The 22,133-nt window shown below is 42.2% G+C and overlaps 1 protein-coding gene across 3 annotated transcripts in view; it reads right to left on the reverse strand.

The window, feature by feature from the left end:
- The window catches only part of TENT4A (terminal nucleotidyltransferase 4A), a 30,896-nt gene extending 9,028 nt beyond the window's left edge, over nucleotides 1-21,868 (reverse strand). For 2 of the 3 annotated variants that reach the window (XM_061588324.1, XM_061588316.1), the window contains exons 1-5: nucleotides 20,843-21,868; nucleotides 15,802-15,925; nucleotides 6,065-6,111; nucleotides 5,024-5,144; nucleotides 448-555 (exon numbers count right to left, since the gene is read on the reverse strand). In XM_061588324.1, coding sequence (XP_061444308.1) covers nucleotides 448-555; nucleotides 5,024-5,144; nucleotides 6,065-6,111; nucleotides 15,802-15,925; nucleotides 20,843-21,654 — 1,212 coding nt within the window. In that variant the 5' untranslated portion in view covers nucleotides 21,655-21,868. Of the gene's footprint in view, nucleotides 1-447; nucleotides 556-5,023; nucleotides 5,145-6,064; nucleotides 6,112-15,801; nucleotides 15,926-17,283; nucleotides 17,459-20,842 lie in introns of those variants that run through there. The other variant, XM_061588333.1, reaches the window with a different exon arrangement.
- Between the last annotated feature and the right edge of the window lie 265 nt (nucleotides 21,869-22,133).

Here is a 22,133-nt window from a genome sequence, read left to right on the forward strand (position 1 = left end):
CAAGGATCACTGAAATGTATGCCAAGGTGGAATGAATATTCTTATGCTTATATAAAAGCTGTAATACTTTCCTCATAATTTCATAATTTTATTGGTGGAAGGCTGGAAAAAAACCCAGAATGTTCTGGACCACCACCTCTGGGCCTGACTGGATTGTTGTTTTGAAAGATATAATTACAAATCCTGGGAACAATATGATCAGATTTGGGGGTAGGGGAATAGAGATCTTAGAGGATCCCTGTGGATTTTCCCAGAGCAGCTCAGGTCTATTTCTAATTCACCAACACCTGCTTTATCTAATTTTTAAAATGACATGTAGCACATATTTGTGTGTTAGCCAAAAATTTCTCTTCTGCCAGCTGCACTCTATTATTGCACTCTATTCTTTTATAAGAAATGGAAAGATCAGGGAATATCAAAAATGGTTTGTCATTTTATTGGCTATACCTTCATGTAGTCTTTGATAAGACGAGCTGCCTTCACACCAGTTTCCACATTAAAACTTATGTCAACTTTCACTTCTGTTTCCTGGTCAGTAAGCTTTATTATTGGTACCTGTAAAAATAGTCAAACTAGTCATGCAACCAATCCCAACAAGCAGTCCAACAGTTTTTTGGTGGTTATCAACTCATCAAGTTAACTAAAATATACAAGCATGACTTGCAAGGACAATTTAACTTTGCATTAATGCCTAGATGATATGCAATGGATAAGATTAATTTCACATTGATCTAGATAAGGCTTGTGAATAACTGCTTTGAGGTAGCTACCCATTATCTACTCAGCCCATAAGCACTGCTTCTTTTCCCAATCCAAAGTTGCTGCTGTCAACATATCCTCTTGCAGGCTCAAGTTCTTATTTTGACACTGAGCTGACATCAATAATAGTCTCATGAGTGCAGTCTCCATGGCACTTTAAAGGAGATTCAGCATCCTTTGCAGAGTACTGATATCACAACAGTGCCACCCCTTGTGCAGATGCAGGTGAGGAATGCCACTGAGATGCTCACCTCAGGACAGGGTGGTTTACATGGAACTTTTACATTTAGATTGTATTTATTTAATGGATGGTGAGGTAGCAGCTTTGGTCATCAGCGTTTCTGCCCAGTCACCTGTACCCATTCTTTGAAAAGCAAGACCTGGCCCTGACCACTTATTAATATCATGATTATTTTAACATGCTCTATGTCAGGCTGCCTTTAAAAAGTTGTTAGAAACTTCAGCTAGCCCACAATGCAGCAGCTACAGTCCCAATCAAAACCCAATTAATCAACTAAAAATAGTTGCTGAATTTTCTTTTGTCCTCTCTCTCAGTCCCCTTTCCTGTTGTGTTGGGTCTTTTATATTGTAAGCCTGTCACATCATTGATATTTGTATGTTTCTCTGGGAGCCTTTTTTAGCTGAAGACAGGGATGAAAATGCTTAAAATAAATAATCAGACCCAGTTTTGTGAAGCATGCAACTCCACCACTATGAATTGGGCTCAGAAATGAACCAAAGCACTATTTATTACTTTTAATGTCCTAAACAGTTTGGGACCAGATTACTTAAAGGACCACCACCTACTGCAAGATCCTATCTGTCTACTCAAAGCTTTGGGGGAGGTATTTCACCACCATGAGAGATATGGTCAACAGGGACATCCTGCCCTGGGAGTTCAGACTGGTTGCTTCCCTCATGGCCTTTAGATGTCAGACCAAAGGTTTTATTCTAGCAGGAATATGGGTTGGCTTGCTCCTGAATCTTGTTGCTAAATATGTTTTCTTCTTGTATTTAGGTTGTTTATTATATTTTTGTATTTTAATTTCTTGTAAGTCACTTTCAGACTTCTTGTGTAAAAAGCAACAAATAAATAAAAGGATGCCAATTCCCCGCTGTGTTATTTGATTTGTTTTTAAGCTCATTACATTAGTATTCTTAAATTATAATGCCAAGTCAGAACAAATGAGCAGGTTCCAAGAAAGAAGATTACAGCTGCAGTGCTCCTCCCTGGTCCTATAGCTGCTTGCTCCCCAGGGCTCAGCCATGGTTTGGCTTAGTGTTATATCTCCCCCAGACAATCAAGAACAAATGTTGGTTGCAGCTTGTGGTCTCTCTGTAGTGAGGCAAACCATGAGATCAGGTTCAGATGTAACACTAACACAACTGAGCCCCAGGTAACGTGGCAGCAACAGGATTGGGGGAACAGTGCTACAGCTGCAATCTTCACTCCAGGAACCCACACTTTTGCTTGTTCATGCTAACCTAGCGATTTGGCTTAGAGTTACATGCAAATAGGGTCTATGTTGTCAGCAAGTACATTCAGCTTTTCATTGCAAGTTAAAATGTGGGATATTAGTATTTTAATAGATTAATAAGTAAAATATTTGGGGTTTTGCACAATGTATTTAGTTTCTGCTATTTGAGGCGGGGGGGAGAGAGAGTTTGAGGCATCACCATCTGTCACCATCTGACAATAGAACACGTCTAGGTTAGATGATCTTCCACTACTAGGTCATTCTCTCCAACATAAAAGCAGGACCAAAGCTGAATCACCTACTGAGAGTTGCAAATACAACCAGATTTTTTAAAATAAGACTCAAGAGTTGGTGTCTTGAGCCTGGAAACTATCAGAAACCTAGTATAGGTCCATTCACATCAAGGGTACTAGCTTCCAAGTACATTTGTAATTATACCAGCTCATCTACCATGATGCTCTAGTCTAAAAACAGAATGTGTATCTGTTTACTGAGAGTTCAAGTGACTGACCGAACCTTTGAACCCTTGAAGAAACCAAAAATACCAGAGATTTAAAGTAAATGGTGAATGTGCAATTTTAACCTGTTAACTTTGGAAGAAGCAACAGGGTAAGAAAAGAAGGACTGAAGCCCCAAAGTCCATCAAAACAAAGGCAGCCTACAAACTAGATGCTTATGAGCAAGGAATGCAAGTCCTCAGAAGCTATGACTCACAAGCTAAAGGCAGCCAAGCATGTGCCAAGGAATCTTCAGTGTCAGTACCAACAAAGCTGGGGACAGCATACGCACTGATCACCATTTCTCAGTGGTGCTGCCGGTTCCTTAACTCAGGGACTTAAAAAAAAGAACACAAAGGAAAATAAACTGCTACATTTATGCTAGGACTGAAGGACACACACGGGTCTGGAGATGGAATCAAGAACTTTTACATTACACAAACTAATGATTATGCCAAACTTAAGCTAGTGAGAAATCAGTCTGAATGTTAATAGAAATTGGAACGTTTATAGCATTCTTTATTATGATACATTTGTGTTTCAGATTATTTGGAGCACATATAGTGATGCGAGCTAACTTGGGCTTGATCGCAACAGATAAAGAATTATCCAAGAATATGAAAACTGCAAGTAACTATGGAGAACACATTCATGAACAGTAGAAGTTATGCACCACTCATAAACTACAACTCTGGAAATTTGACTGGAAGTCCAATAGAAAAAGGAAAGTATCCAAAAAGGAGGCAACGTTTTAGGGAAATACAAAAGAAATGTGAAAGAAGAGGTTTCAAGACGTTACAGTGGGGCCCCACTCATACGGTGGGTTACGTTCCAGACCCCTGCCGAAAAGCAAAAATTGCTGGAAAGTGGGACATAGCCCGAAGCCTGCTGCTGCTCTGGCATGATCAGCTGTACAGTACAGCTGACTACTGTCAGCTCTAGCACGGGGAGCTCCAGCCACTTGGCAGCACTTGGCCCCTGAAGCTCCCCGCGCTCCAGCTGATCAGCTATCAGCTGTACCGCAGGGAGCTCCAGGCGCTTGACAGCGCTTGGCCCCTGAAGCTCCCCATGCTCCAGCTGACAGCGCTTGGCCCCTGAAGCTCCCTTCGCTACAGCTGATTGCCCCGCTGGCGCCATAATAGCAGAACGCTGAAAAGTGGGGCCCTACTGTAATGGGTAAATAATTGCTGTCCATTAGCTACTGGGCCAAGTTTAAGGTTCTGGTTTAAGTGAATAAACGCTCTGCAGCTTGGGACCAGGATACCTGAAAGATTGTCTTACCCTTTATATACCCAGTCAATCACTGCACTCTCAGGTTGGGGCTTCTTCCATCTTATCAGGAGGTCCATTCCGCACAACTTAGGAAGCAGACCTTAAGTGTTATGGCACCTCCCCTTATATATTAGACAGGCACCATCTGTGTTACCTTTTTGGCGCCTACTGAAGACCTTCCTCTTTCAACAAGCCTTTTAAGTAGAGACCTTATCCTAGTCTGTGTCTGTGTTAGAATAGCTTTTTAAGATGTTTTTAAAGTTTTTTTAAAAAAGAAGTTTAATATATATTAAAGTCTGTTTTAAAGATATTTTAGCGTTTTGTTTGCTGTCCTGGTCTCCTTCCGGGAGGAAGGGCGGTAGGTAGGTAGGATGGTTAGATAGATAGATGATAGGTGATACATAGATAGGCCTCTACTTGGTGCAGTGTTCAAAGAAAAGATGTGAGAACCAGAACAAGCTTAACTCTACATCTAGTGTTTTAATTCTTTTTAGTAATTTTATTTTAGATTTTGTAACCCGCCATGGGACCTACTGGTGAAGGGCAGGCAATTTATTATTATTATTTATTATTTTTATTTTTATTACTATTACTATTATTATTAACAACAACAACAACTAACTCTTGCACATCAAGAATTGGAAAAGGGATTTTAAAACAAATAAAATTATTATAAAACAATTCTTAAATATTATCTAAAAATTGAAATAACTAGTTAAATACACTGTGCTTGTGTGTTTCTCAGGCATGTCTAGTTACAAAAGAAAAAAAATGAGAACCATACCAATAATTCTTTGCAAGGGAAGAATACTGCTATGTGAGAAAATACATTTATTCCATAAATAAAATTAGGATTCAAGTGACACTGTTACAATCTGATAGGAGTCTGGTATCTGGATCTTCAGAAACTTCAGTATCAAGATTCAACACAGCATAAAAAATAGTTGCATTTTAAAATTGTCATACTAAATAGCTTATACTCTGTAAAATCAAGAATAATTTGTACCAGTTACTTACCGTAGCTTTGTCAAGTACTTTAATTGAATATGGCTCAGCCACATTGTGTTTCCTTAGTGCTTGTTCTAGCAGCTGTAGAGGTGGACTCTCCCATTTTCCAAAAACCACTAAATCAATATCACTATAGATAATACAACATACATAATGTTTATTAGCAGATTATGCATTAATATTCCTTTGAAGATAGTCAAATTCAGTCTTCAGTATAGTAACCTTACTAGTAATCCCCCCAAACTGAATATGTGGGCTACATTTCACTCGTGTGTCCATGTGATTCTGATAATGTTGGCAATTTGGTTAATGAACCTTTCAGTTAGCCAGATCGCGGTTTACATGTGTGTTTATTTTGCCTTCTGCATTTATAAATATTTAAACTATGGAAAATAATGGTTAAGGTCAATTCTTATACACAAACATTCTTCTATATTTGCTGTAAGGCTGTAAATAATAAGAGGTCACAAATGCTAGTATACCTAGTGATGCAGTATGCAGAATGCTTTGAAACACCTCAGTATTTGCAGTATTTATTCTATTGAAAAATAGCACAATTGAAATAATACATATTTACAGTTAAACATAAGAATCAGTATCCCACACATAATTCTGCTTAAATGAATCTCAGCTTTAAAGGTTACATCAAATTTAAGGAAGGACATAATGAAGATATATTAACATATTCCTATTATATATCATACCATCAGAGCTTGGAAAAGTTACTTTGTTTGAACTACAACTCCCATCAGCCCAATCCAGTGGCCATGCTGGCTGGGGCTGATGGGAGTTGTAGTTCAAAAAAGTAACTTTTCCAAGCTCTGCATACCATAACTAAACCTAAATTAATATAAAAGTGATAATTGCATGTTTATCCCTGCATCAATTTTCCTCCCCCTCCTTTGTTGTTTGTGCTGAGACTGGGGCAAGGCTCTGACTGTTCAGGCTTTCTAAACTGGGTGGCACTGCAAATAACAACAAAAATCCCTTCCATAACACAGCATTACTAACACAGGACATTGAAAACGGAAAATTTAAGTCAAGACTCACCTAGTTGGCAGATAAAGCCCTGTACTAAAACTTCCAAATATCTGAACCTGAAAAAGAAAATTAGTACTGAACATTATTCTGAATGGAAAAATCTCTCAAATAAATCCACATGCTTTGTTCTATAGAATTTTACTCAAAACATTTCTGATATCTGAGACTGATTAGTCTTCCTTTCTCTATAAATGCTCCTTTCACTCCAAAACACACTAACCTGGTTAAGGGGACATGTTATCTGATTGCCAAGCCATGGTTTGGTAGTCAGAAGTGTTCCACAGGCTCTCTCCTTACTTTCCTCTCATGCAGGAATTCTCTTTACTGGTTTCCTCTAACCATAGTTTGCTTGATTCAGTTGTCACTACAAACTACGGTTAGAGGAAACCAGGAGGTTAAAAAACCCTACACAGGAAGGTGGGAACCCTCAGCGCATTCCTGTTACTTGAGATCAATTCACAAAACTGGATTGGTAAGAAGGAACAAATATGTAAGCTTTGTATTATTTATTACCAAGGCTGAAATCTCTTAAGTGATTTTTCTGGCATGTCTCTCACCAACAGGGCTGTGGAGTCCAAACCTTCGACTCCGACTCCTCTATTTTTCTACTGTCTGACTCCGACTCCACCCACAATTGCTTCCAACTCCACAGCCCTGGAAAGGGCTGTAAATGTCTTTTTAAACTGGAAGCTCTCATAGGAGCATTTCTATCGCTGCCTGAATATGTGCTGATCTTGGCATCACAGCATTTGTCTTCATCTGGGTCCTGTGTCATACACTGACACACAAAATGTTTTCCATCTTGAGTTATGGTGAAATGCTCAACTACAGCTGACTTCATGGGAAGCTTCTTTGACATTTTGAATTTATATTTTAAAAAAATTGTCAATCAAAATTTATTTTTGAAGCCGGAGTCTGAGTCAGTACATTTCTACCAACTCCGACTCCACCCAACATTGCTTCCGATTCCCGACTCCACAGCCCTGCTCACTAATAACGAAAATCAAAACCAAACCAATTCTGGGGGGGTTGGACTCGATGGCCTTATAAGCCCCTTCCAACTCTACTATTCTATGATTCTGAAAAGGAGATATACAGCAATACAGGCTTCAATGTTTTCTAATATGATAAACTTAAAGAGAAATTACTACTTCTGATCAGTAACATATGAAGTTATTCTGTAAACAGAATTGTCTGTTTTAATATTACTAAACAACTGGGAAGACAATGACTATGTTCAAGCATCTCACCAAGCTATGGTTTAGTGAAACATGAATGAGCCTGGACATGTTCCCCTTACACTGTTCCTCCAGCACAGTCAGATGGAGGAATTCAGAAGTTTTCACTTCTGCTGTTAACATAAAGCACAGTTTGTTGTGTTGTTAGTTAACATGATGTGTTATTCATTTAAAGAAGCCATAATGTGAATACCTAGCATGCGCTCCTATCTCTGCCACTGGGATTGGGCACATTGCCTAGCCTAGCCTCTAGATGTCTATGTATTAGCATGGTCATCTGCAATATCTGCAACAAGCTGCTCCGATGAAGACTTTTTCTTTGAAGATGCCTATACGTTTGCGTGGAATGAAACCAGCCCACTCCCAGAGTCACACAAGAAGGGGTTATTAACTGGTATGTTTAAACAACATTCAGAAACCATTATTTAAAGTTGGCTTGTTTGAACTTAATCACAGTTATAGTTAATCTCAGTCTGGATGATGAGACAAATCAAAAATTCAAGCCACAAAAGTTCCAAATTCTTCCTCCAGACCAGGCAGGGGTGGGATGCACACAAGGTCAGGGGAAACTTTTGAAAAGCAAATTGCCAATGTTCCAGGGAGGCATGATGGGGGACTTAAATTACCCTGCTATCTGCTGGAAGACAAATTCTGCCAAACATAGCCCCACCAAGAAATTCCTGACTTGTGTTGCTGATACCTTTCTCCTACAGAAAGTGGAGGAAAGAACTAGAGGATTCTAACCAAGAGAGATCACTTAGTGGATGAAGTGGCAGTTACAGGAACTCTGGGGGAAAGTCACCATGTTATACATGGGCTTCAGGAAATACGATTTTAATAAACTCAGAAAAATGATAAGTAAGGTTCCATGGCAAGAGACCCTAATGAGAAAAGGAGTCCAAGATGGGTGGGAGTTTCTAAAAACGGAAATGCTACAGGCACAATTGCAAACAATTCCAACAAGTAAAAAAGGAGGAAGACAGCAGAGGAATATGTCTTCACAAAAAGCTTACAGATGACCTGAAAACAAAAAGGACACATTTAGGAAGTGGAAGGAAGGCAAGGCCACAAAGGAAGGGTACAGACACGTAGCACGGAACTGCAGGGATGGCATCAGGAAGGCTAAAGCTGAGAATGAGCTGAGGTTAGCGAGGGATGCTAAAAGCAACAAAAGAAGCTTCGTTTAGGTACATCAATAGTAAAAGGCAGGGAAAATAAATGGTGGCACAGCTACTCAATGAGGATAACAAAATAACAGGTGACAAAGAAAAGGCAGAAGTGCTCAGTTCCTACTTTGGCTCAGTATTCTCCCAAAAGATGGTCTATAGCTTCCTGGCAACATGAAGCACAAATTGCAGCTTGAGAACGATAGACAAATGATGAAGGAATACCTAATCACTTTGAATGAGTTCAAATCTCCAGGGTGCAATGAATTACATCCTGGAGTATTGATAGAACTGGCTAAACTGAGCTACTATCTTTGTGAAATCGTGGAGGATGGGTGAAGTGCCAGATAACTAGAGGAGGGCTAATGTTGTCCCTATCTTTTAAAAAGGGAAAAAAGGAAGAACTTGGGAACTACAGACCAGTCAGCCTGACATTAACCTCCGAGAAAATTCTGGAGCAGATTATAAACCGGTCACCTATAAGCACCTTGAAAACAATGCAGTGATTACTAGAAGGCAACATGAATTTGTCAAGAACAAATCCTACCAGACTAATCTTATCTCATTTTTTTGATCGGGTAACCTCCTGGTAGATGGTGGGAATGCTGTGGACATAATATATCTTGACTTCAGCAAACTTTTTGGCAAAGTGCTAAGGATGCACACTTGGCTACAGAATTGTACTCAAGAGTGTTTAGCAACGGTTCCTTCTCTAACTGGGGGAAGGTAATGAGTAGAGTATTGCAGGGCTCAGTCCTGGGCCCAGTGCTTCAACATTTTTATTAATGACTTGGATAAGGAGGTGCAGATGATACAAAAGTGGGAGGTATAGCTAATACCCAGGAGAACAGAAACAAAATTCAAAGCGATCTTGATAGGTTGGAGCATTGAGCTGAAAACAGAATGAAATTTAACAGGGATAAGTGCAAAGTTCTACACATAGCAAAAAGAAACCAAATGCACAGATATTAGAAGGGGAGTACTTGACTCAGCAATACTACATGCAAGAAGGATCTTGGAATTGTTGATTACAAGCTGAATATGGGCCAATAGAGCAATGTGGCTACAAAAAAATCAAGTGCTATTTTAGGCTGCATTAACAGAAGTATAGTTTCCAAATCTCGTGAAGTATTGGTTCCCCTCTATTTGGCACTGGTTAGGCCTCATCTTGAGTACTGCATCCAGTTCTGGACACTGCACTTTGGGAAGGATGCAGACAAACTGGAATAGGTTCAGAGGAGGGCAACAAGGATGATTAGGGGACTGGAAACAAAGCCCTATAAGGAGAGAGTGAAATAACTGGGCATGTTCAACCTTGAGAAGACCGAGGGGAGATATGATAGCACTCTTCAGGTACTTGAAAGGTTGTCACACAAAGGAGGGCCAGGATCTATTCTTGATCGCCCCAGAGTGCAGGACACAGAATGGGCTCAAGTTAGAGGAAGCCAGATTTCAGCTGAACATCAACAAAAATCTCCCAACTGTTAGAGCGGTACAACAATGGAACCAATTATCTAGGGAGGTGGTGGGCTTTCCAACACTGGAGGCATTCAAGAGATGGCTGGACAGCCACCTGTCAGGTATGCTTTAAGGTGGATTCCTGCATTGAGCAAAGGGTTGAACACGATGGCCTTATTGGCCCCTTCCAACTCTACTATTCTGATTCGTTGAACGCTAGTCTCATTCATTTACATCTCAATAAATCTTACTATGACATCCAAACACAGCCAATAAACCCTGCAGCCAACCTAATGGTTAATACAATTGCTACTATTAGATTCCAAGGATACAGAGCTTAAGAATCAAACAATATTTATTACAACACTTGACTGTGTTAATGTCCATGTCCTTAACATTTTTATAAGATAAAAACAGTATTGTGAAGAACACTTTAACCCAGACTTATAATTTAGCCACTTGCATGGTCCCCGTAGTGAGCAAATGTTTCCTTGCTTCCACTGTCCACAGTGCCACTGCAGAGACTAAGAAAACTACCAGTTTCATGCCACTTCCACTGTTGGGAAAACATGGGAGTACTCTGGCCCCCCGTATATGTGGTGTGTCCCTACATCGTGCTTAGCAGTGAGAGCACGTGCTTTGATTGGGAGGCAACAGTGCAATGCTATATTTCCATAGAAGATAAATTAAGTGCAACACTATGACTGCTGCCTCTTTGCATCCATTCCCATAAACAGCTTTAAAGCCAAAAGACAGGAAGGTGGTCACAAGATCTGAAGCTCGGTGCAGATGTCTCTCCACAAGAGTGGCTGTATACTATAGCCAGCGTGGATTTTTCACATTCCGCAATGTTAAATTAAAAATACCCCCCACGCCATTCTGATGCTTCCCATAAGCTCATTTCAAAACAAAACCTTACAAAACTTATAGTCCTGAACTCAGAAACGCTTGCTTAACAACTCTCAATTTTCATGGCGAAACACAAAATAGTCAGAGAGAATTGAGAGTTCAAAGTCTAAGGAGAGAGAAAAAAAACCCAGACCCCTTTTGGACTTTCTTCTCTGAGAGTTCTCATAATCTGTTGAAATTCATTAAAAATCAGTTATGTTCACAGAGGACCTATAATCCTGTTACTGACCTTGCCCCATACTCTGACCTTCATCTTCTGCAGTTTAAAAGTTAAAAAGATGCCTAGCTGATTTTGAATTAAATTAATAAATTTTACATTGAACTGAATGATAATGTCGGGCATGCTCAGTAAGAACCAACTGTCAGTGTTCTAAAAGCCAGACTCCTAGCTGCTTGCATTGCCTAATCAGGGGGCCACACCCACACCAGACTTTGATTTCACATGCGACAGTCATGGCTTCCCTCAGAGAATCCTGGGAAGTGTAGTTTGCAAAAGGTGCTGAGAGGAGACTGCTATTCTCCTGACAGAGTTCCAGTGGCCAGAGTGGTTTAACAGTCAGCGGCTCCGATTGAAGCTCTGTGAGGGGAACAGGGTGTCTCCTAGCAACTCTCAGCACCTTTCACTAACTGCACTTCGCAGCATTCTTTGGGAGAAGCCATGATTTCTAAAGCAGTGATTCCCAATGTGGGCGGTAGTGCCCCCCTGGGGGGCATTTCAGCCTTTCAGGGGGGCGTTGGCGTGACTACAAACTTTAGGGGGGCGTTTGGGTTCATTAGGGGGCGTTTACATTTGGCGGTCTGATGCGACAGTTGAAGCATTTAAGTTTAATTTTATTTAATACACGAAGCATTAATTTTTAAACTGTTTTGTCCCCAGTTAGAATGTATTTAATAGTCTCAGTTCATGGAAATAACACTATAAATAGTGTGTGCTCTTTAGTAAAGAAATTCTGAATAGCGGCCAGTGTCATATCAAGGAATGGGGATATTAGCCACGCCCTGCCACTAAGTAATGTTCCGATGCTGTCTTGAGGGATGTTGGAACCAATCACGAGAGAGTGTTTGATAAGCTGGGTGTATTGGTGGAGGGCGCATTCTTCCAACGGATGAGTGCCGTGTGTGAACAGGTGATGCAGACAGTCAGTTATTCGCTGATTTTCTTCAGGAATGGGACATACTCACTACCCGTTGTTTCTGTGATGTTTAAATGAACTTGTTTAACGAAACAATGCCGGTAAACTGAATGAGTTTGTTGTTAAGTAACACAGTGTATTCTATTGGTTCATACTGTGTGGACTTAATTTTTGCTTATGATTTCAGGATTTGTGAAATAAGAAACAACCCCTATATCTGCAATTTGTTTCTTGCGTGTAACTATGTATGGATATTAATAAATCATACTAAGAATTCAATGTGTAATCTAAGTGCAATAAAAAGGCATGATAAAAACGATCAGTAATAATCATTGAAAATACCTTTTATGCATTACTCATATTTTAAGGGAAGAATAGGAAGCATTGGCATATACTTAATTTGAGGGCGGCGTTGGGCACAAAAAGATTTTGCAAAGGGGCGTTGGGTTGAAAAAGGTTGGGTAACGCTGGTCTAAAGTGAAATAAAGGTCTGGTGTGGTTGTGGCCAGAGACAGCTTTGGTTTAAATTTGGGTGGGAGGCTACATGTACCTGCTGTAGAATAAAAAGGTGAGGGAAACGCTGAAAAGCAATGATCCTGTTCACAATGTTTTCCTTTTGGAAAGGAAAGGGGCTTCCCCTCTGCCCAGTGCCCACCCACCCAATCTCCTCCCCTCCCCATCCTCCTACACTCCCTGCCTCTCCCAGAGGTCAGTGCTGGACTATGACCTGGTAGACCAGGGTTCGAATCCCCACACAGCTATGAAAATCACTGGGTGTCCTAGAGTCAGTCACTGCCTCTTAGCTTCAAAGGAAGGCAATGGTAAAACCACCTCTGAATACTGTTTAACATGAAAACCCTATTCATAGGGTCGCCATAAATTGGGAATAACTTGAAGGCAGTCCATTTCCATTTTCAAACATGACTGCACAGAAATAAATCTCATTGAAATAAAAAAGTATGCAACTGATGAAACCCGCCCTCCCTTCTTCTCCCTCCCTCCCCCTCCAATCCCCACCATCTCCCTCCCCCCATTCCCTCCCCCTTCAATCCCCTCCTTCTCCCCCTGGTCAGTTTTACCTATCCTAAGTATGATTGCACGGGAGTAAATACCATCGTCAGGGATGCCGCTCAACAAGATCAGCCTCAGAAGACCTTCTCTCGATCCCACCTGTTAAAACAGCTAGACTGGTGAGGATTAGAGAGAGGGCTTTTTCAATAGTGGCCCCCACCCTGTGGAACCCTCTCCCAAATGATCTCTGCCATGCCCCTTCTATGATAATCTTCCGCTGGGCCTTGAAGACCTGGCTCTTCAGGCAGGCTTTTGGGGTGGGTTAGGTTTCTTACTGTTATGGTTTTAAATTTTAATGTTTTAATATATTGTTTTATCTTGTACGTCGCCCAGAGTGGCTGGACAACCAGCCAGATGGGCGACTAATAAATTAAATAAATAATAAAATAATAATAATTGAACTCAATAAGTATGCAAATGATCAAACCTGCCCTCTCCTGTCCCTTCCTTTGCCCCTCCCCCTCCAATCCCCTCCTTGCCGCTCCCCCTCCTTCCTCTCTTCTCCCTCTTCTCCTTCTTTCTCCTCCCCTAACCCTGCTCCTCCCCCATGGTCAGTTTTACCTATCCTAACCATGATTACATAGGAAATCCCATTGAAATCAATAAGCATGCAAATGATCAGACCTACCTTTCCCCTCCCCTCTCCCTTCCTCCTCCCCGCCCCTCTCCCTTCTTACTCCTTCCCTGCCCACTCCAGCCCGCCCTCCCTCCCTTCCCCCCCCGCCCTCCCTTCCCCCCCCGGTCAGTTTTACCTATCCTAAGCATGACTGCATGGGAGTAAATCCCATTGAACTCAAACATGCAAATGATCAAACCTGTCCTTCTCCCCACCCTGCTCTCATCCCCCTCCTCCCCTCTGCCCTCCTCCTCCCCTCCCCATCCCCTGTGGTCAGTTTCACCTATCCTAAGCATGATTGCAGGGGAGTAAATCCCACTGAACTCAATAAGCATGCAAATGAACAATCCATTCTCGGCAAGCTTGCACAGGATCCCATTTCTTACCTCCTGGATTAAAAAGCAGAGAAATTCACTAATAGGCAAAAAACCTTGCGGTTTAAGAACGTACTTATAGCCAACAGATATTTCTACCAAACTTTAAAAAGCAGGGAAATTGGGCAGCCCTAGTGAATGCACCAGGGGAACAGGAGACCTGAACTCCTCTCTGAGACATTGGACTGCTCTACAAATTTGTAAAAATGCAAACCCAATTTGGGTTGGTCTTTCACAGTCCAATCCACTTCCTGTGTAGCTTGGAAGAATTTAGTAACATGTGCCTCTGAGCATATGGTGAGTGGTGGCAGTACCTGCAATCAGCCCAAATAATAGAAAGAAGACGTGCTGTGGTGATCTTGCTTTAGCAGGGAGGAAGCAACATTATTAAGACAGTTGATATAGTTCAGATAGTCACTTTAAATATGTCTGATTTCCTTTGCAATTTTAGTGAAGTTTCCTATAGGAAATCATTTTCTTTTGCTTCTGTTTCTGTGAATATGTGAAGTACAGCAACACTTTGCAAAATTTACACTAAAAAACTCCAAAACTAATTGTGGAATAATGGCACTGACTATTCTGCAGAATAGTCTCCAGTGGACATCAGGAGTGTCTCAGTTTCCACAAGATAAAACAGTGGGAGGTGAAATATATTCTAGCAAAATTCTAGGCGTGCTCTATGTTTTTAACTGACTATGCCCACCTTGCCTTAAATGAAGTGTTTTAAACATAGTAGGCTGAAAACATGCATCTTGGGCAGGCTAAGTTTGTTTTTTCCAACAGCTAGAGTCATTGCTGAAGTAGCAACATATTGTAATCAGCCTGATTTTACATCAAACTGCAGTTTCAGATTCAACTGTTAATGCACCCAAAAGGGAAATAGAACATAGCCTCCAATTTGAAACACAAAAGGCTGTCTTCATCATCATATGACACTGACCATTAAAAAGGCTTTGAAATTAACAAAAATAAATTTGACACAGGTTTCTAAGATGAATAATGAGAGAAATAAAATTTTCTAGATTACATTCTCTGTAGAAACAATAGAAACACAGGAATGAAGCAAAGTAAGAACACCAACAAACATACAAAAATGTAATTCTCTATCTTTGGAGATGGCAGGTATTGCCACCACTCACCATATGCTCAGAGGCAGGTTACCAAATTTTTGCAAGCTACACAGCAAATGGATTGGACTGTGAAAGACCAACCCAAATTGTCTTTGCATTTTGACAAATTTGTAGGGCAGTACAATATCTCAGAGAGGAGGGCAGGTCTCCTGCTCCCCTGGTGCATTCACTATAGCTGTCCAATTTCCCCGCTTTTTAAAGTTTGATAGAAATATCTGTGGGCTATAGGTACATTCTTAAACCGCAAGGTGTTTTGCCTATTAGTGGATATAAATAGTTTTATAGAGATCAGTCTCTATAAGTTATTTAAGACCAAAAAAAATATTGATGCGCTTTCATGAAAAAAATTAATTTCATGCATGGCAGTAGAGACCGGGGTACACATTACTGAAAATAAATAGGTACAAACGGTACTAAGGATCCTATGGGAGATACCCTTTTGGTACAGCACTTAGACAGAAACCTGTTTCCTCTATGCCTTTTTGTTCAGGCCAGAAGGGAGCACTGGGCTCCTTTCATATCTTCTGGCTTAAACTAAAAGGTATGGAAGAACAGAGTTTATTTTCCCCCACCCAAGCCCTGGGGCGAGAACGGAGTTGAGAAGGGAAACTGAGATGGGGAGCAAAGATACTAGTTTTGAGAAGTACTCACATCTGCTGATGGCCAAAGATCTTTGATGACAGTTTCTATTCTTTTCACTACTTCTCTTCTCATAACTGCTTCTTCAGGACGAGGGGACATGAAGTTATAGAAGTCAATTATTTCTTCATGGAGCCTATGGGGAAGAATAAAAAGGTCAGCGGCAATAGAGTACTAATCTAATAGTTGACCTGGGATCTATATATGGTTTCCTCAAGCAAAACACTCTAGCCACTCAACTACACTGGGACTTTATTTTCAAACACATGCTTTAAAACAGGCTTAACAATAAATACATGGGACGCATATGCAGTGCCTGTAGGTGCACATGTGCCTGCAAAAACCTTTCCTGGTGTGCGCAGGGTACTATCCTCCAATTTTCTCCCCCTGCTGAAACTAGGATTGAAAGATCCCTTTTTCAAGCCTACTTGCAGCATGGGGGGTATTTCAGGGGGGTACCATTAGATTTACACTCCCCAGTTGTGACTCCTCACCCTGTTGAAAGGGCCCCCCAGCACCGTGATTAGGCTTCAAATAAACTTTCTATTGGCTGTAAGTGAAGACTTCACTCAAACTTAATTACAAGAGGAGGGTGATTGGGAGGATCACAGCTGGGGAGAGAAAGGTGCACCCCCCAAAAAAAACAATCATGCCCCCACTGCTGCAATTAGGCTTGAAAAAAAGCCTTCTATTGACTCCAATAGAAGCTTAATTGTTGTGAAGAGGTGAGACAGCAGCTAGGGAGCGAAGATCCTCTCTTGCCTCCACAGCTGTACTCTCTAGGAAGATCATCCCCCCCCCCAAAAAAAGATATGCTGGGAAAAAGCTAAAACATCCCCCCCCCAAAAAAAATCTAATTGCTGGTAGGAAGGAAGAAATCTAATTGCTGGTAGGAAGGCTATGGTGCATGCATGATGTCCATGACAGTGTCCTTGGATTGCGAAAGTGCCCACGACCCCAAAACATCAGTGACCTCTATAAAAAAGGAAAGGATTCCAAATAGTTTTAAGTCACATGCCAAGTCTCTTCCTCTATGGCTCTTACCATAGGACAGTAACGTTTTCCCAAGCCTGTAAGATTCACATTTAGCTTCACATAAGTGATGCCTTCTCTTGATTTACATGGACACAGCTTAGCTAGAAACTATACCAACTCCTATAAAACTCTTTAGTTTGTACTCCTCACAATGGAAGCTGTAAACCCCTCAACACATTTACAAAGGATACGGTCCTACTGAACTTAGTGAAATTTGCTGCTGAGTAAACATAATCAAAAATCATACTACATGTGTATACAAGTATATATATTGAAATTCCTTCTATGTTACTCAATCGACTTGGCCTTTTTCTTCTCTCCCCAACTTTTAAAATTTAGACTAAGAATTCCTTGGCCCAGGAATTTGTTCTTGCTGTTTATATTATTATGTAAAGCACCATGTACACTGATGGCATTATATAAATACAGTAGGGCTCCGCTTACCGGCACTTCGCTTACCGGCGTTCCGCTAATGCGGCGGCTTTCGTTTTCCATTTTAAAGCCGATTTTTGCTCTTTTGTGACGTTTTGCGATGTTTTCGCATCATTTTCGCGCGACGGCCCCATTATAGTCAATGGGGTTCCACTTTATGGCAGGGGCCTGGTCCCTAACCCGCCGTATAAGCGGGACCCTACTGTAATAAAAATATACAAGGGGGAACTGTAACATAATATTTACAGTGTGGAGTGTTCTAATCACTCTGCCATACTCTCTCCCATGATACTCCATTCCTACCTGATTTTTTATTCCCCCCCTCCCTGTCTTAACAGTAAGTCAGCATTCCATGGCCTTGGGATGATTTGGGAGCTCCCCCATTTCAGTATCCCCCAAAAGATTGTTTATACTTCTGCAAACCTTGGGCTACACCCAACCTTATAATAATGCCCTCTTGTGCATGAATAGCACTGGCTACATAAGGATCCACACTCACCTCTAAACTTCAGAAACAGAGAGAATCGGTATCATTAATTCATCCATTACAAAGAAAAAGCCTGTAAATTATGATGATGAACACTATGTATTAAACAATTCTATAAAAAGCAAAAGACCAAATTTCCTAACTATGATGTTTATGTAATTTGGAAAAAATGCAATTCCTAGAAAACAGTTTGTGTGTAGGAAGTAAAATATAAAGCTGAACAGAATTCAAGAGTTTCTGTAAACTGCAGTCATTACAATGAGAAAACAGAATCTGACAGATATTAACACCTCAGCACTAAATCATTTGGAAGTTTTTTCAACTAGGTTCCTCAGTATACTCCAAGAGCAATTCATTTTGGTAAAGGTAACACCAAACTAAATTAACTACGTTTTATTCATAAACCCAAGTACTGAATCCTAACACTCAGAACGGGTTGGCAATAAAAATCATTACTAGAACTAGGCCTCAGAGGATCAGTTATTTAAGAACGAGAAACTCAACAGCTACTAAAGGAAACAATAGATTCTGGTTATTGAAATCAGATTAAGATTAGATGTTTGAGTGCAGAAATTGATTGCAGGCCACAGTAAATTGTCTGTAGATTTTAATTTTGTTACATTACCTTGCCCTAATCTCTGGGTCATCCGTTACATTTTTCCCATATGGAATACACTTAGTCTTCAAACTGCATGGACCAATCACATATAAACCCACTCATACAACTGACTGACCATGGCTTTCCAATGCATGTACATACAGTAAAACATGTGTGAGAACCACAAATTTAATGTTACCCATGTCCTTTCCAAGAATCAAAAGAGTACTTCATGAAAGTCCACAAGCAAGAGACAGGGGCAACCAGCTTTAAGTGGAATTCCAGCTGTCCAAGCTCCACCTCTGGGTCTCCACAAATGGGAGCGCAAACCCAGATTGGCCAGTGTGATAACTTTACAACTGCAGCTATTCACGGTTCCTTGATAGGTGCTTTGATACACATTTTTGTAACATTCCTGCTTTACACATTTAGGTATACACTTAACACATAGAACATTTATACAGCACTTCAGAGTGTTCAACATCGCTTCATATACATGAGGTCCTCTATTAGCTCAATTGGTTTAGAGCAAATCAAGGCCAACCAAATTAAAAAGCAGCCTGACAAGCACCTGTGAGGTCCCCAGACTCCCTAACATGTTGTAGAATCTAGGAGTATTGGGGATGAGAATCAAGGAGTGAGTGTTTGTGTGAAAAGACTCCTCTTTGCAATATTGGGATGCTTTGGAAAGAAGAAAAGAAAAAGGATATCTTTCCCTTTCCCAGACCTCCCGCCCCGATATTGTGATAAAATGCTTAGGGTCTGGGCGAGAAGTCCACAATCACTGTATAGCATAGGGGAAAGGTGTCCTTTTCCTCTCTGCCCACCCCTGAACTTCCCTCCCACAAGGCCTGAACTCCTAAGGCTTCTGCTGTCAGATGGCTGGAGCCCTGAGGCTCCTCTGAGGGTTGTTGATAAACTGCAAAATTTTGTTCCAGGTCTCACTTGTTATCTCTGAAATCAATAGCCCCCAATTCCATGTGCCAATGTGGGAGTTCCATCGCCCTATGGCAAGTGTGACAAACCCCAGCCTTCATCCCAACCTAAGAAATTGAGAAAGGGGCAGGGTTTGTGCCCTCTCCAGTTGCAACGCTAGGGAAAAAGTGTGTGAGAGTGTTTGTTTGAACTTTATTGCATATAGCCATAGACCTTTGCAAAATACAGAGAGAAAAAAATTAAAATAAATAAGACATCCAAGTACAAATAAAACAACAGCAGAACTAGTTATACCCAATTTAAAACTGATTATATGCCATAGTTCTTAATATGGCTAGCCCGCAGCTTCTTGGCTGCCAGGGCAAAATTAGCAGCTGGGACTGTTACTTGTTTAAAATTGTCTGCTAAAAGTTCCACAACCAGCTCCTGGTAAGAGAGAGAGTTGTTTTGCTGGTATATTGCTAATGTGCTTTAAGAACCTCAGGAGCTCAACAAAACAAACCCATTCTCCTTTCTAGTGGTGGGGAAAGAGAGACTGTCTGTGACCTCTCGATCATGGGCAACACCCTATACTAGAGGAGTTTTTAGTTGGCTACTAAGGCCAGCCAAAATTTATGCAACCTTGCTGCAATCCGTACAACAGTCCTATACAGTATGTCAGCGTTAGCCGCTCCCCCCCCCCATGCAACATGGGGATAAGAGTCGTTCTCCCAAAGTTAATTAGCGAGTTCAAAGTTCAAGTACTATTCAAACTAGGGAATTCCGAATTTGCATTTCAGTCTCATAGCCATTATACTACACCACCTCAAAAAGCATCTTGAGGCATTACACCTAAAACACATGTGCAATTCCAGACCTCATGGAGAGTGGGCACCTACAGCCAAAATCTCATTCGCATTTTACTTGAAAGTATGACCACTGACTTCAAAGGCCCCAAATTCAGGGTGCAAAGAAGTGTTTCAGATGTATGCTGAATGGAAGACCCTGAATTAAGAAGCAAGCCACCTTTAAGAACCCCACAAGCATCTCCCTCATTTCTTGTCTTTAAAAGAATATCAATGCTTTCTGTATGAACTGACTGGATGGCCTCAGACAATTCATCTCTTAAGACCAAACTTGGCATGATACAGTATATCTATGGGCAGGAACTCCTACAATTGCTGTTTTTTAAATTTAAAGGGGGGGAGGAATTTAGATCAGGGCCACTTACTGGGGAGGAGGCTTAAACATTTCTCCCTCTGCACTGTTTTCCCAGTTAAACTCCCCAGTTGCTATTCCCCTCATACTGCACAGGTTGAGTGAAATAGGTTTACCCGGAAAAAATGCAGTACCCTCCCACTCCCCAGGCCCCTAGTTCCAATGCAAACTAGGTCACCAAAGCTGCTTCTCATTTAAAAGCAGCAGCACAAGACCCTGTCCATGGATCTTCTTAGTCACGTTCAATTCGCCTTTCAGATCTGCAAAATAAGGATGGGTCTTGACCTACCTTACAAGGATGTTGTAACGACAAGAGGATAGCATACACAAAGTGCGTTGAAGCGCTCTATGCAAACCCTTACACTCACCCTTGTATGCCTGGGCTGTACTGCCTGCTTTTCCAAGGCGTGCCGGGGGCGGGGTTGAACCCCGGCAGCGCTTGAGAACATAGCCTGCTGTCGCCGGCCGGGGCGATACCTTCGTGGCCACCCCCACCGCCAGAGAGCAAATAGTTCATCCCATACGTGCTGGCCTTGTTCTCTCGTTTCCTGCGGCTCGGGTGGTACTGGTGGTGGTAGTAGTGGTGGTGGTGGTAATGATGAGGCGAGGCGGCGGCAAGCACTGCTCCTGCGGGCCTCTGGCTCTGCACTTCCGCTGTCTCCTCTTCCCCGCCCCGCTTCACTTGATTCTCTCCAGCCGAGCCGCCCTCCAAGGCCTTGCAAGATGCTGCAGGCGGCGGCGGCCCAGGTCCGGCTCGGCTACAGGACGAGGAGGAAGAAGAAGATCCGCCGCCGGGACTGTCAGCGCCAGACTCAGCTGAGGAGGAGGAGGACGACGACGACGAGACTGAAGACGATTTCTGCAGCAACAGCAGCCGCGGGGTACGTCTCTCCACCGTCTGGGCGGGGAGAAGGAGGAGGGAAGAAGGCTTAGACAGTGGCTGGGGTGACGAAGGAGGCCCGCCGGCGGCCTCAGAGCGAGGTGGAGTCGTCGCCGCGCTAAAGCGGCAAAGGGAGTAGCGAGCCTGCGTTGTCGGGGGGAAAGGAGACGGAGACGAAGAGGAGGGCGAGGAGGACGAGCCACCGCCGGCTCGGCCCTGCGAGGTCTCCCAGATTTGCATCCAGAGCGCATTGGCGGGACCTTTCTGCTCGGGCTGGATCCAGGCCACGCGGGGATCCATCCATTCGCCCGCCCGTCCGTCCCTCCTCAAGCCCCTTCTAACCGGCTCCTGCGGCCTGTCAGACACGCGTGTGCAGGAGAAGAAGCTGCGGCGGCACCAGCATCTGAGGCGGGGCGCGAGGGAGGGAGGAAGAGGCGGTGCCAACAACGGGAATGTCGTACAACCGCCTTAGAGGGAAAATCAAAAATTGCGCCTGCGCACTGGTCGCCCTCCGCTCCTGCGGCTACAATTAGCCTCCCGGAGCAAAGAGGGAAGAGCATAGAGATAGGAGAAAAGTAGAGTGACAATCCAATTGCTCGGAGACGAAATTCCCTGGTTTCTTTTGATCCTATTTTCCCCTCGCTGGGACGTAGTGAGAGCTATCCATAGATAAGAGAAGTGCAGAATTTTAGCATAGTTGTGATTGGGAAGCAGAATCATGTCTAGTCAGAAACAGAAAGCATCATCAGCAAAGGAGTTTAGTTCTTTCTAACTCTTTT

The sequence above is a fragment of the Rhineura floridana genome, chromosome 1 (assembly GCF_030035675.1).
Source record: "Rhineura floridana isolate rRhiFlo1 chromosome 1, rRhiFlo1.hap2, whole genome shotgun sequence".
NCBI classification, from domain to species: domain Eukaryota; kingdom Metazoa; phylum Chordata; class Lepidosauria; order Squamata; family Rhineuridae; genus Rhineura; species Rhineura floridana.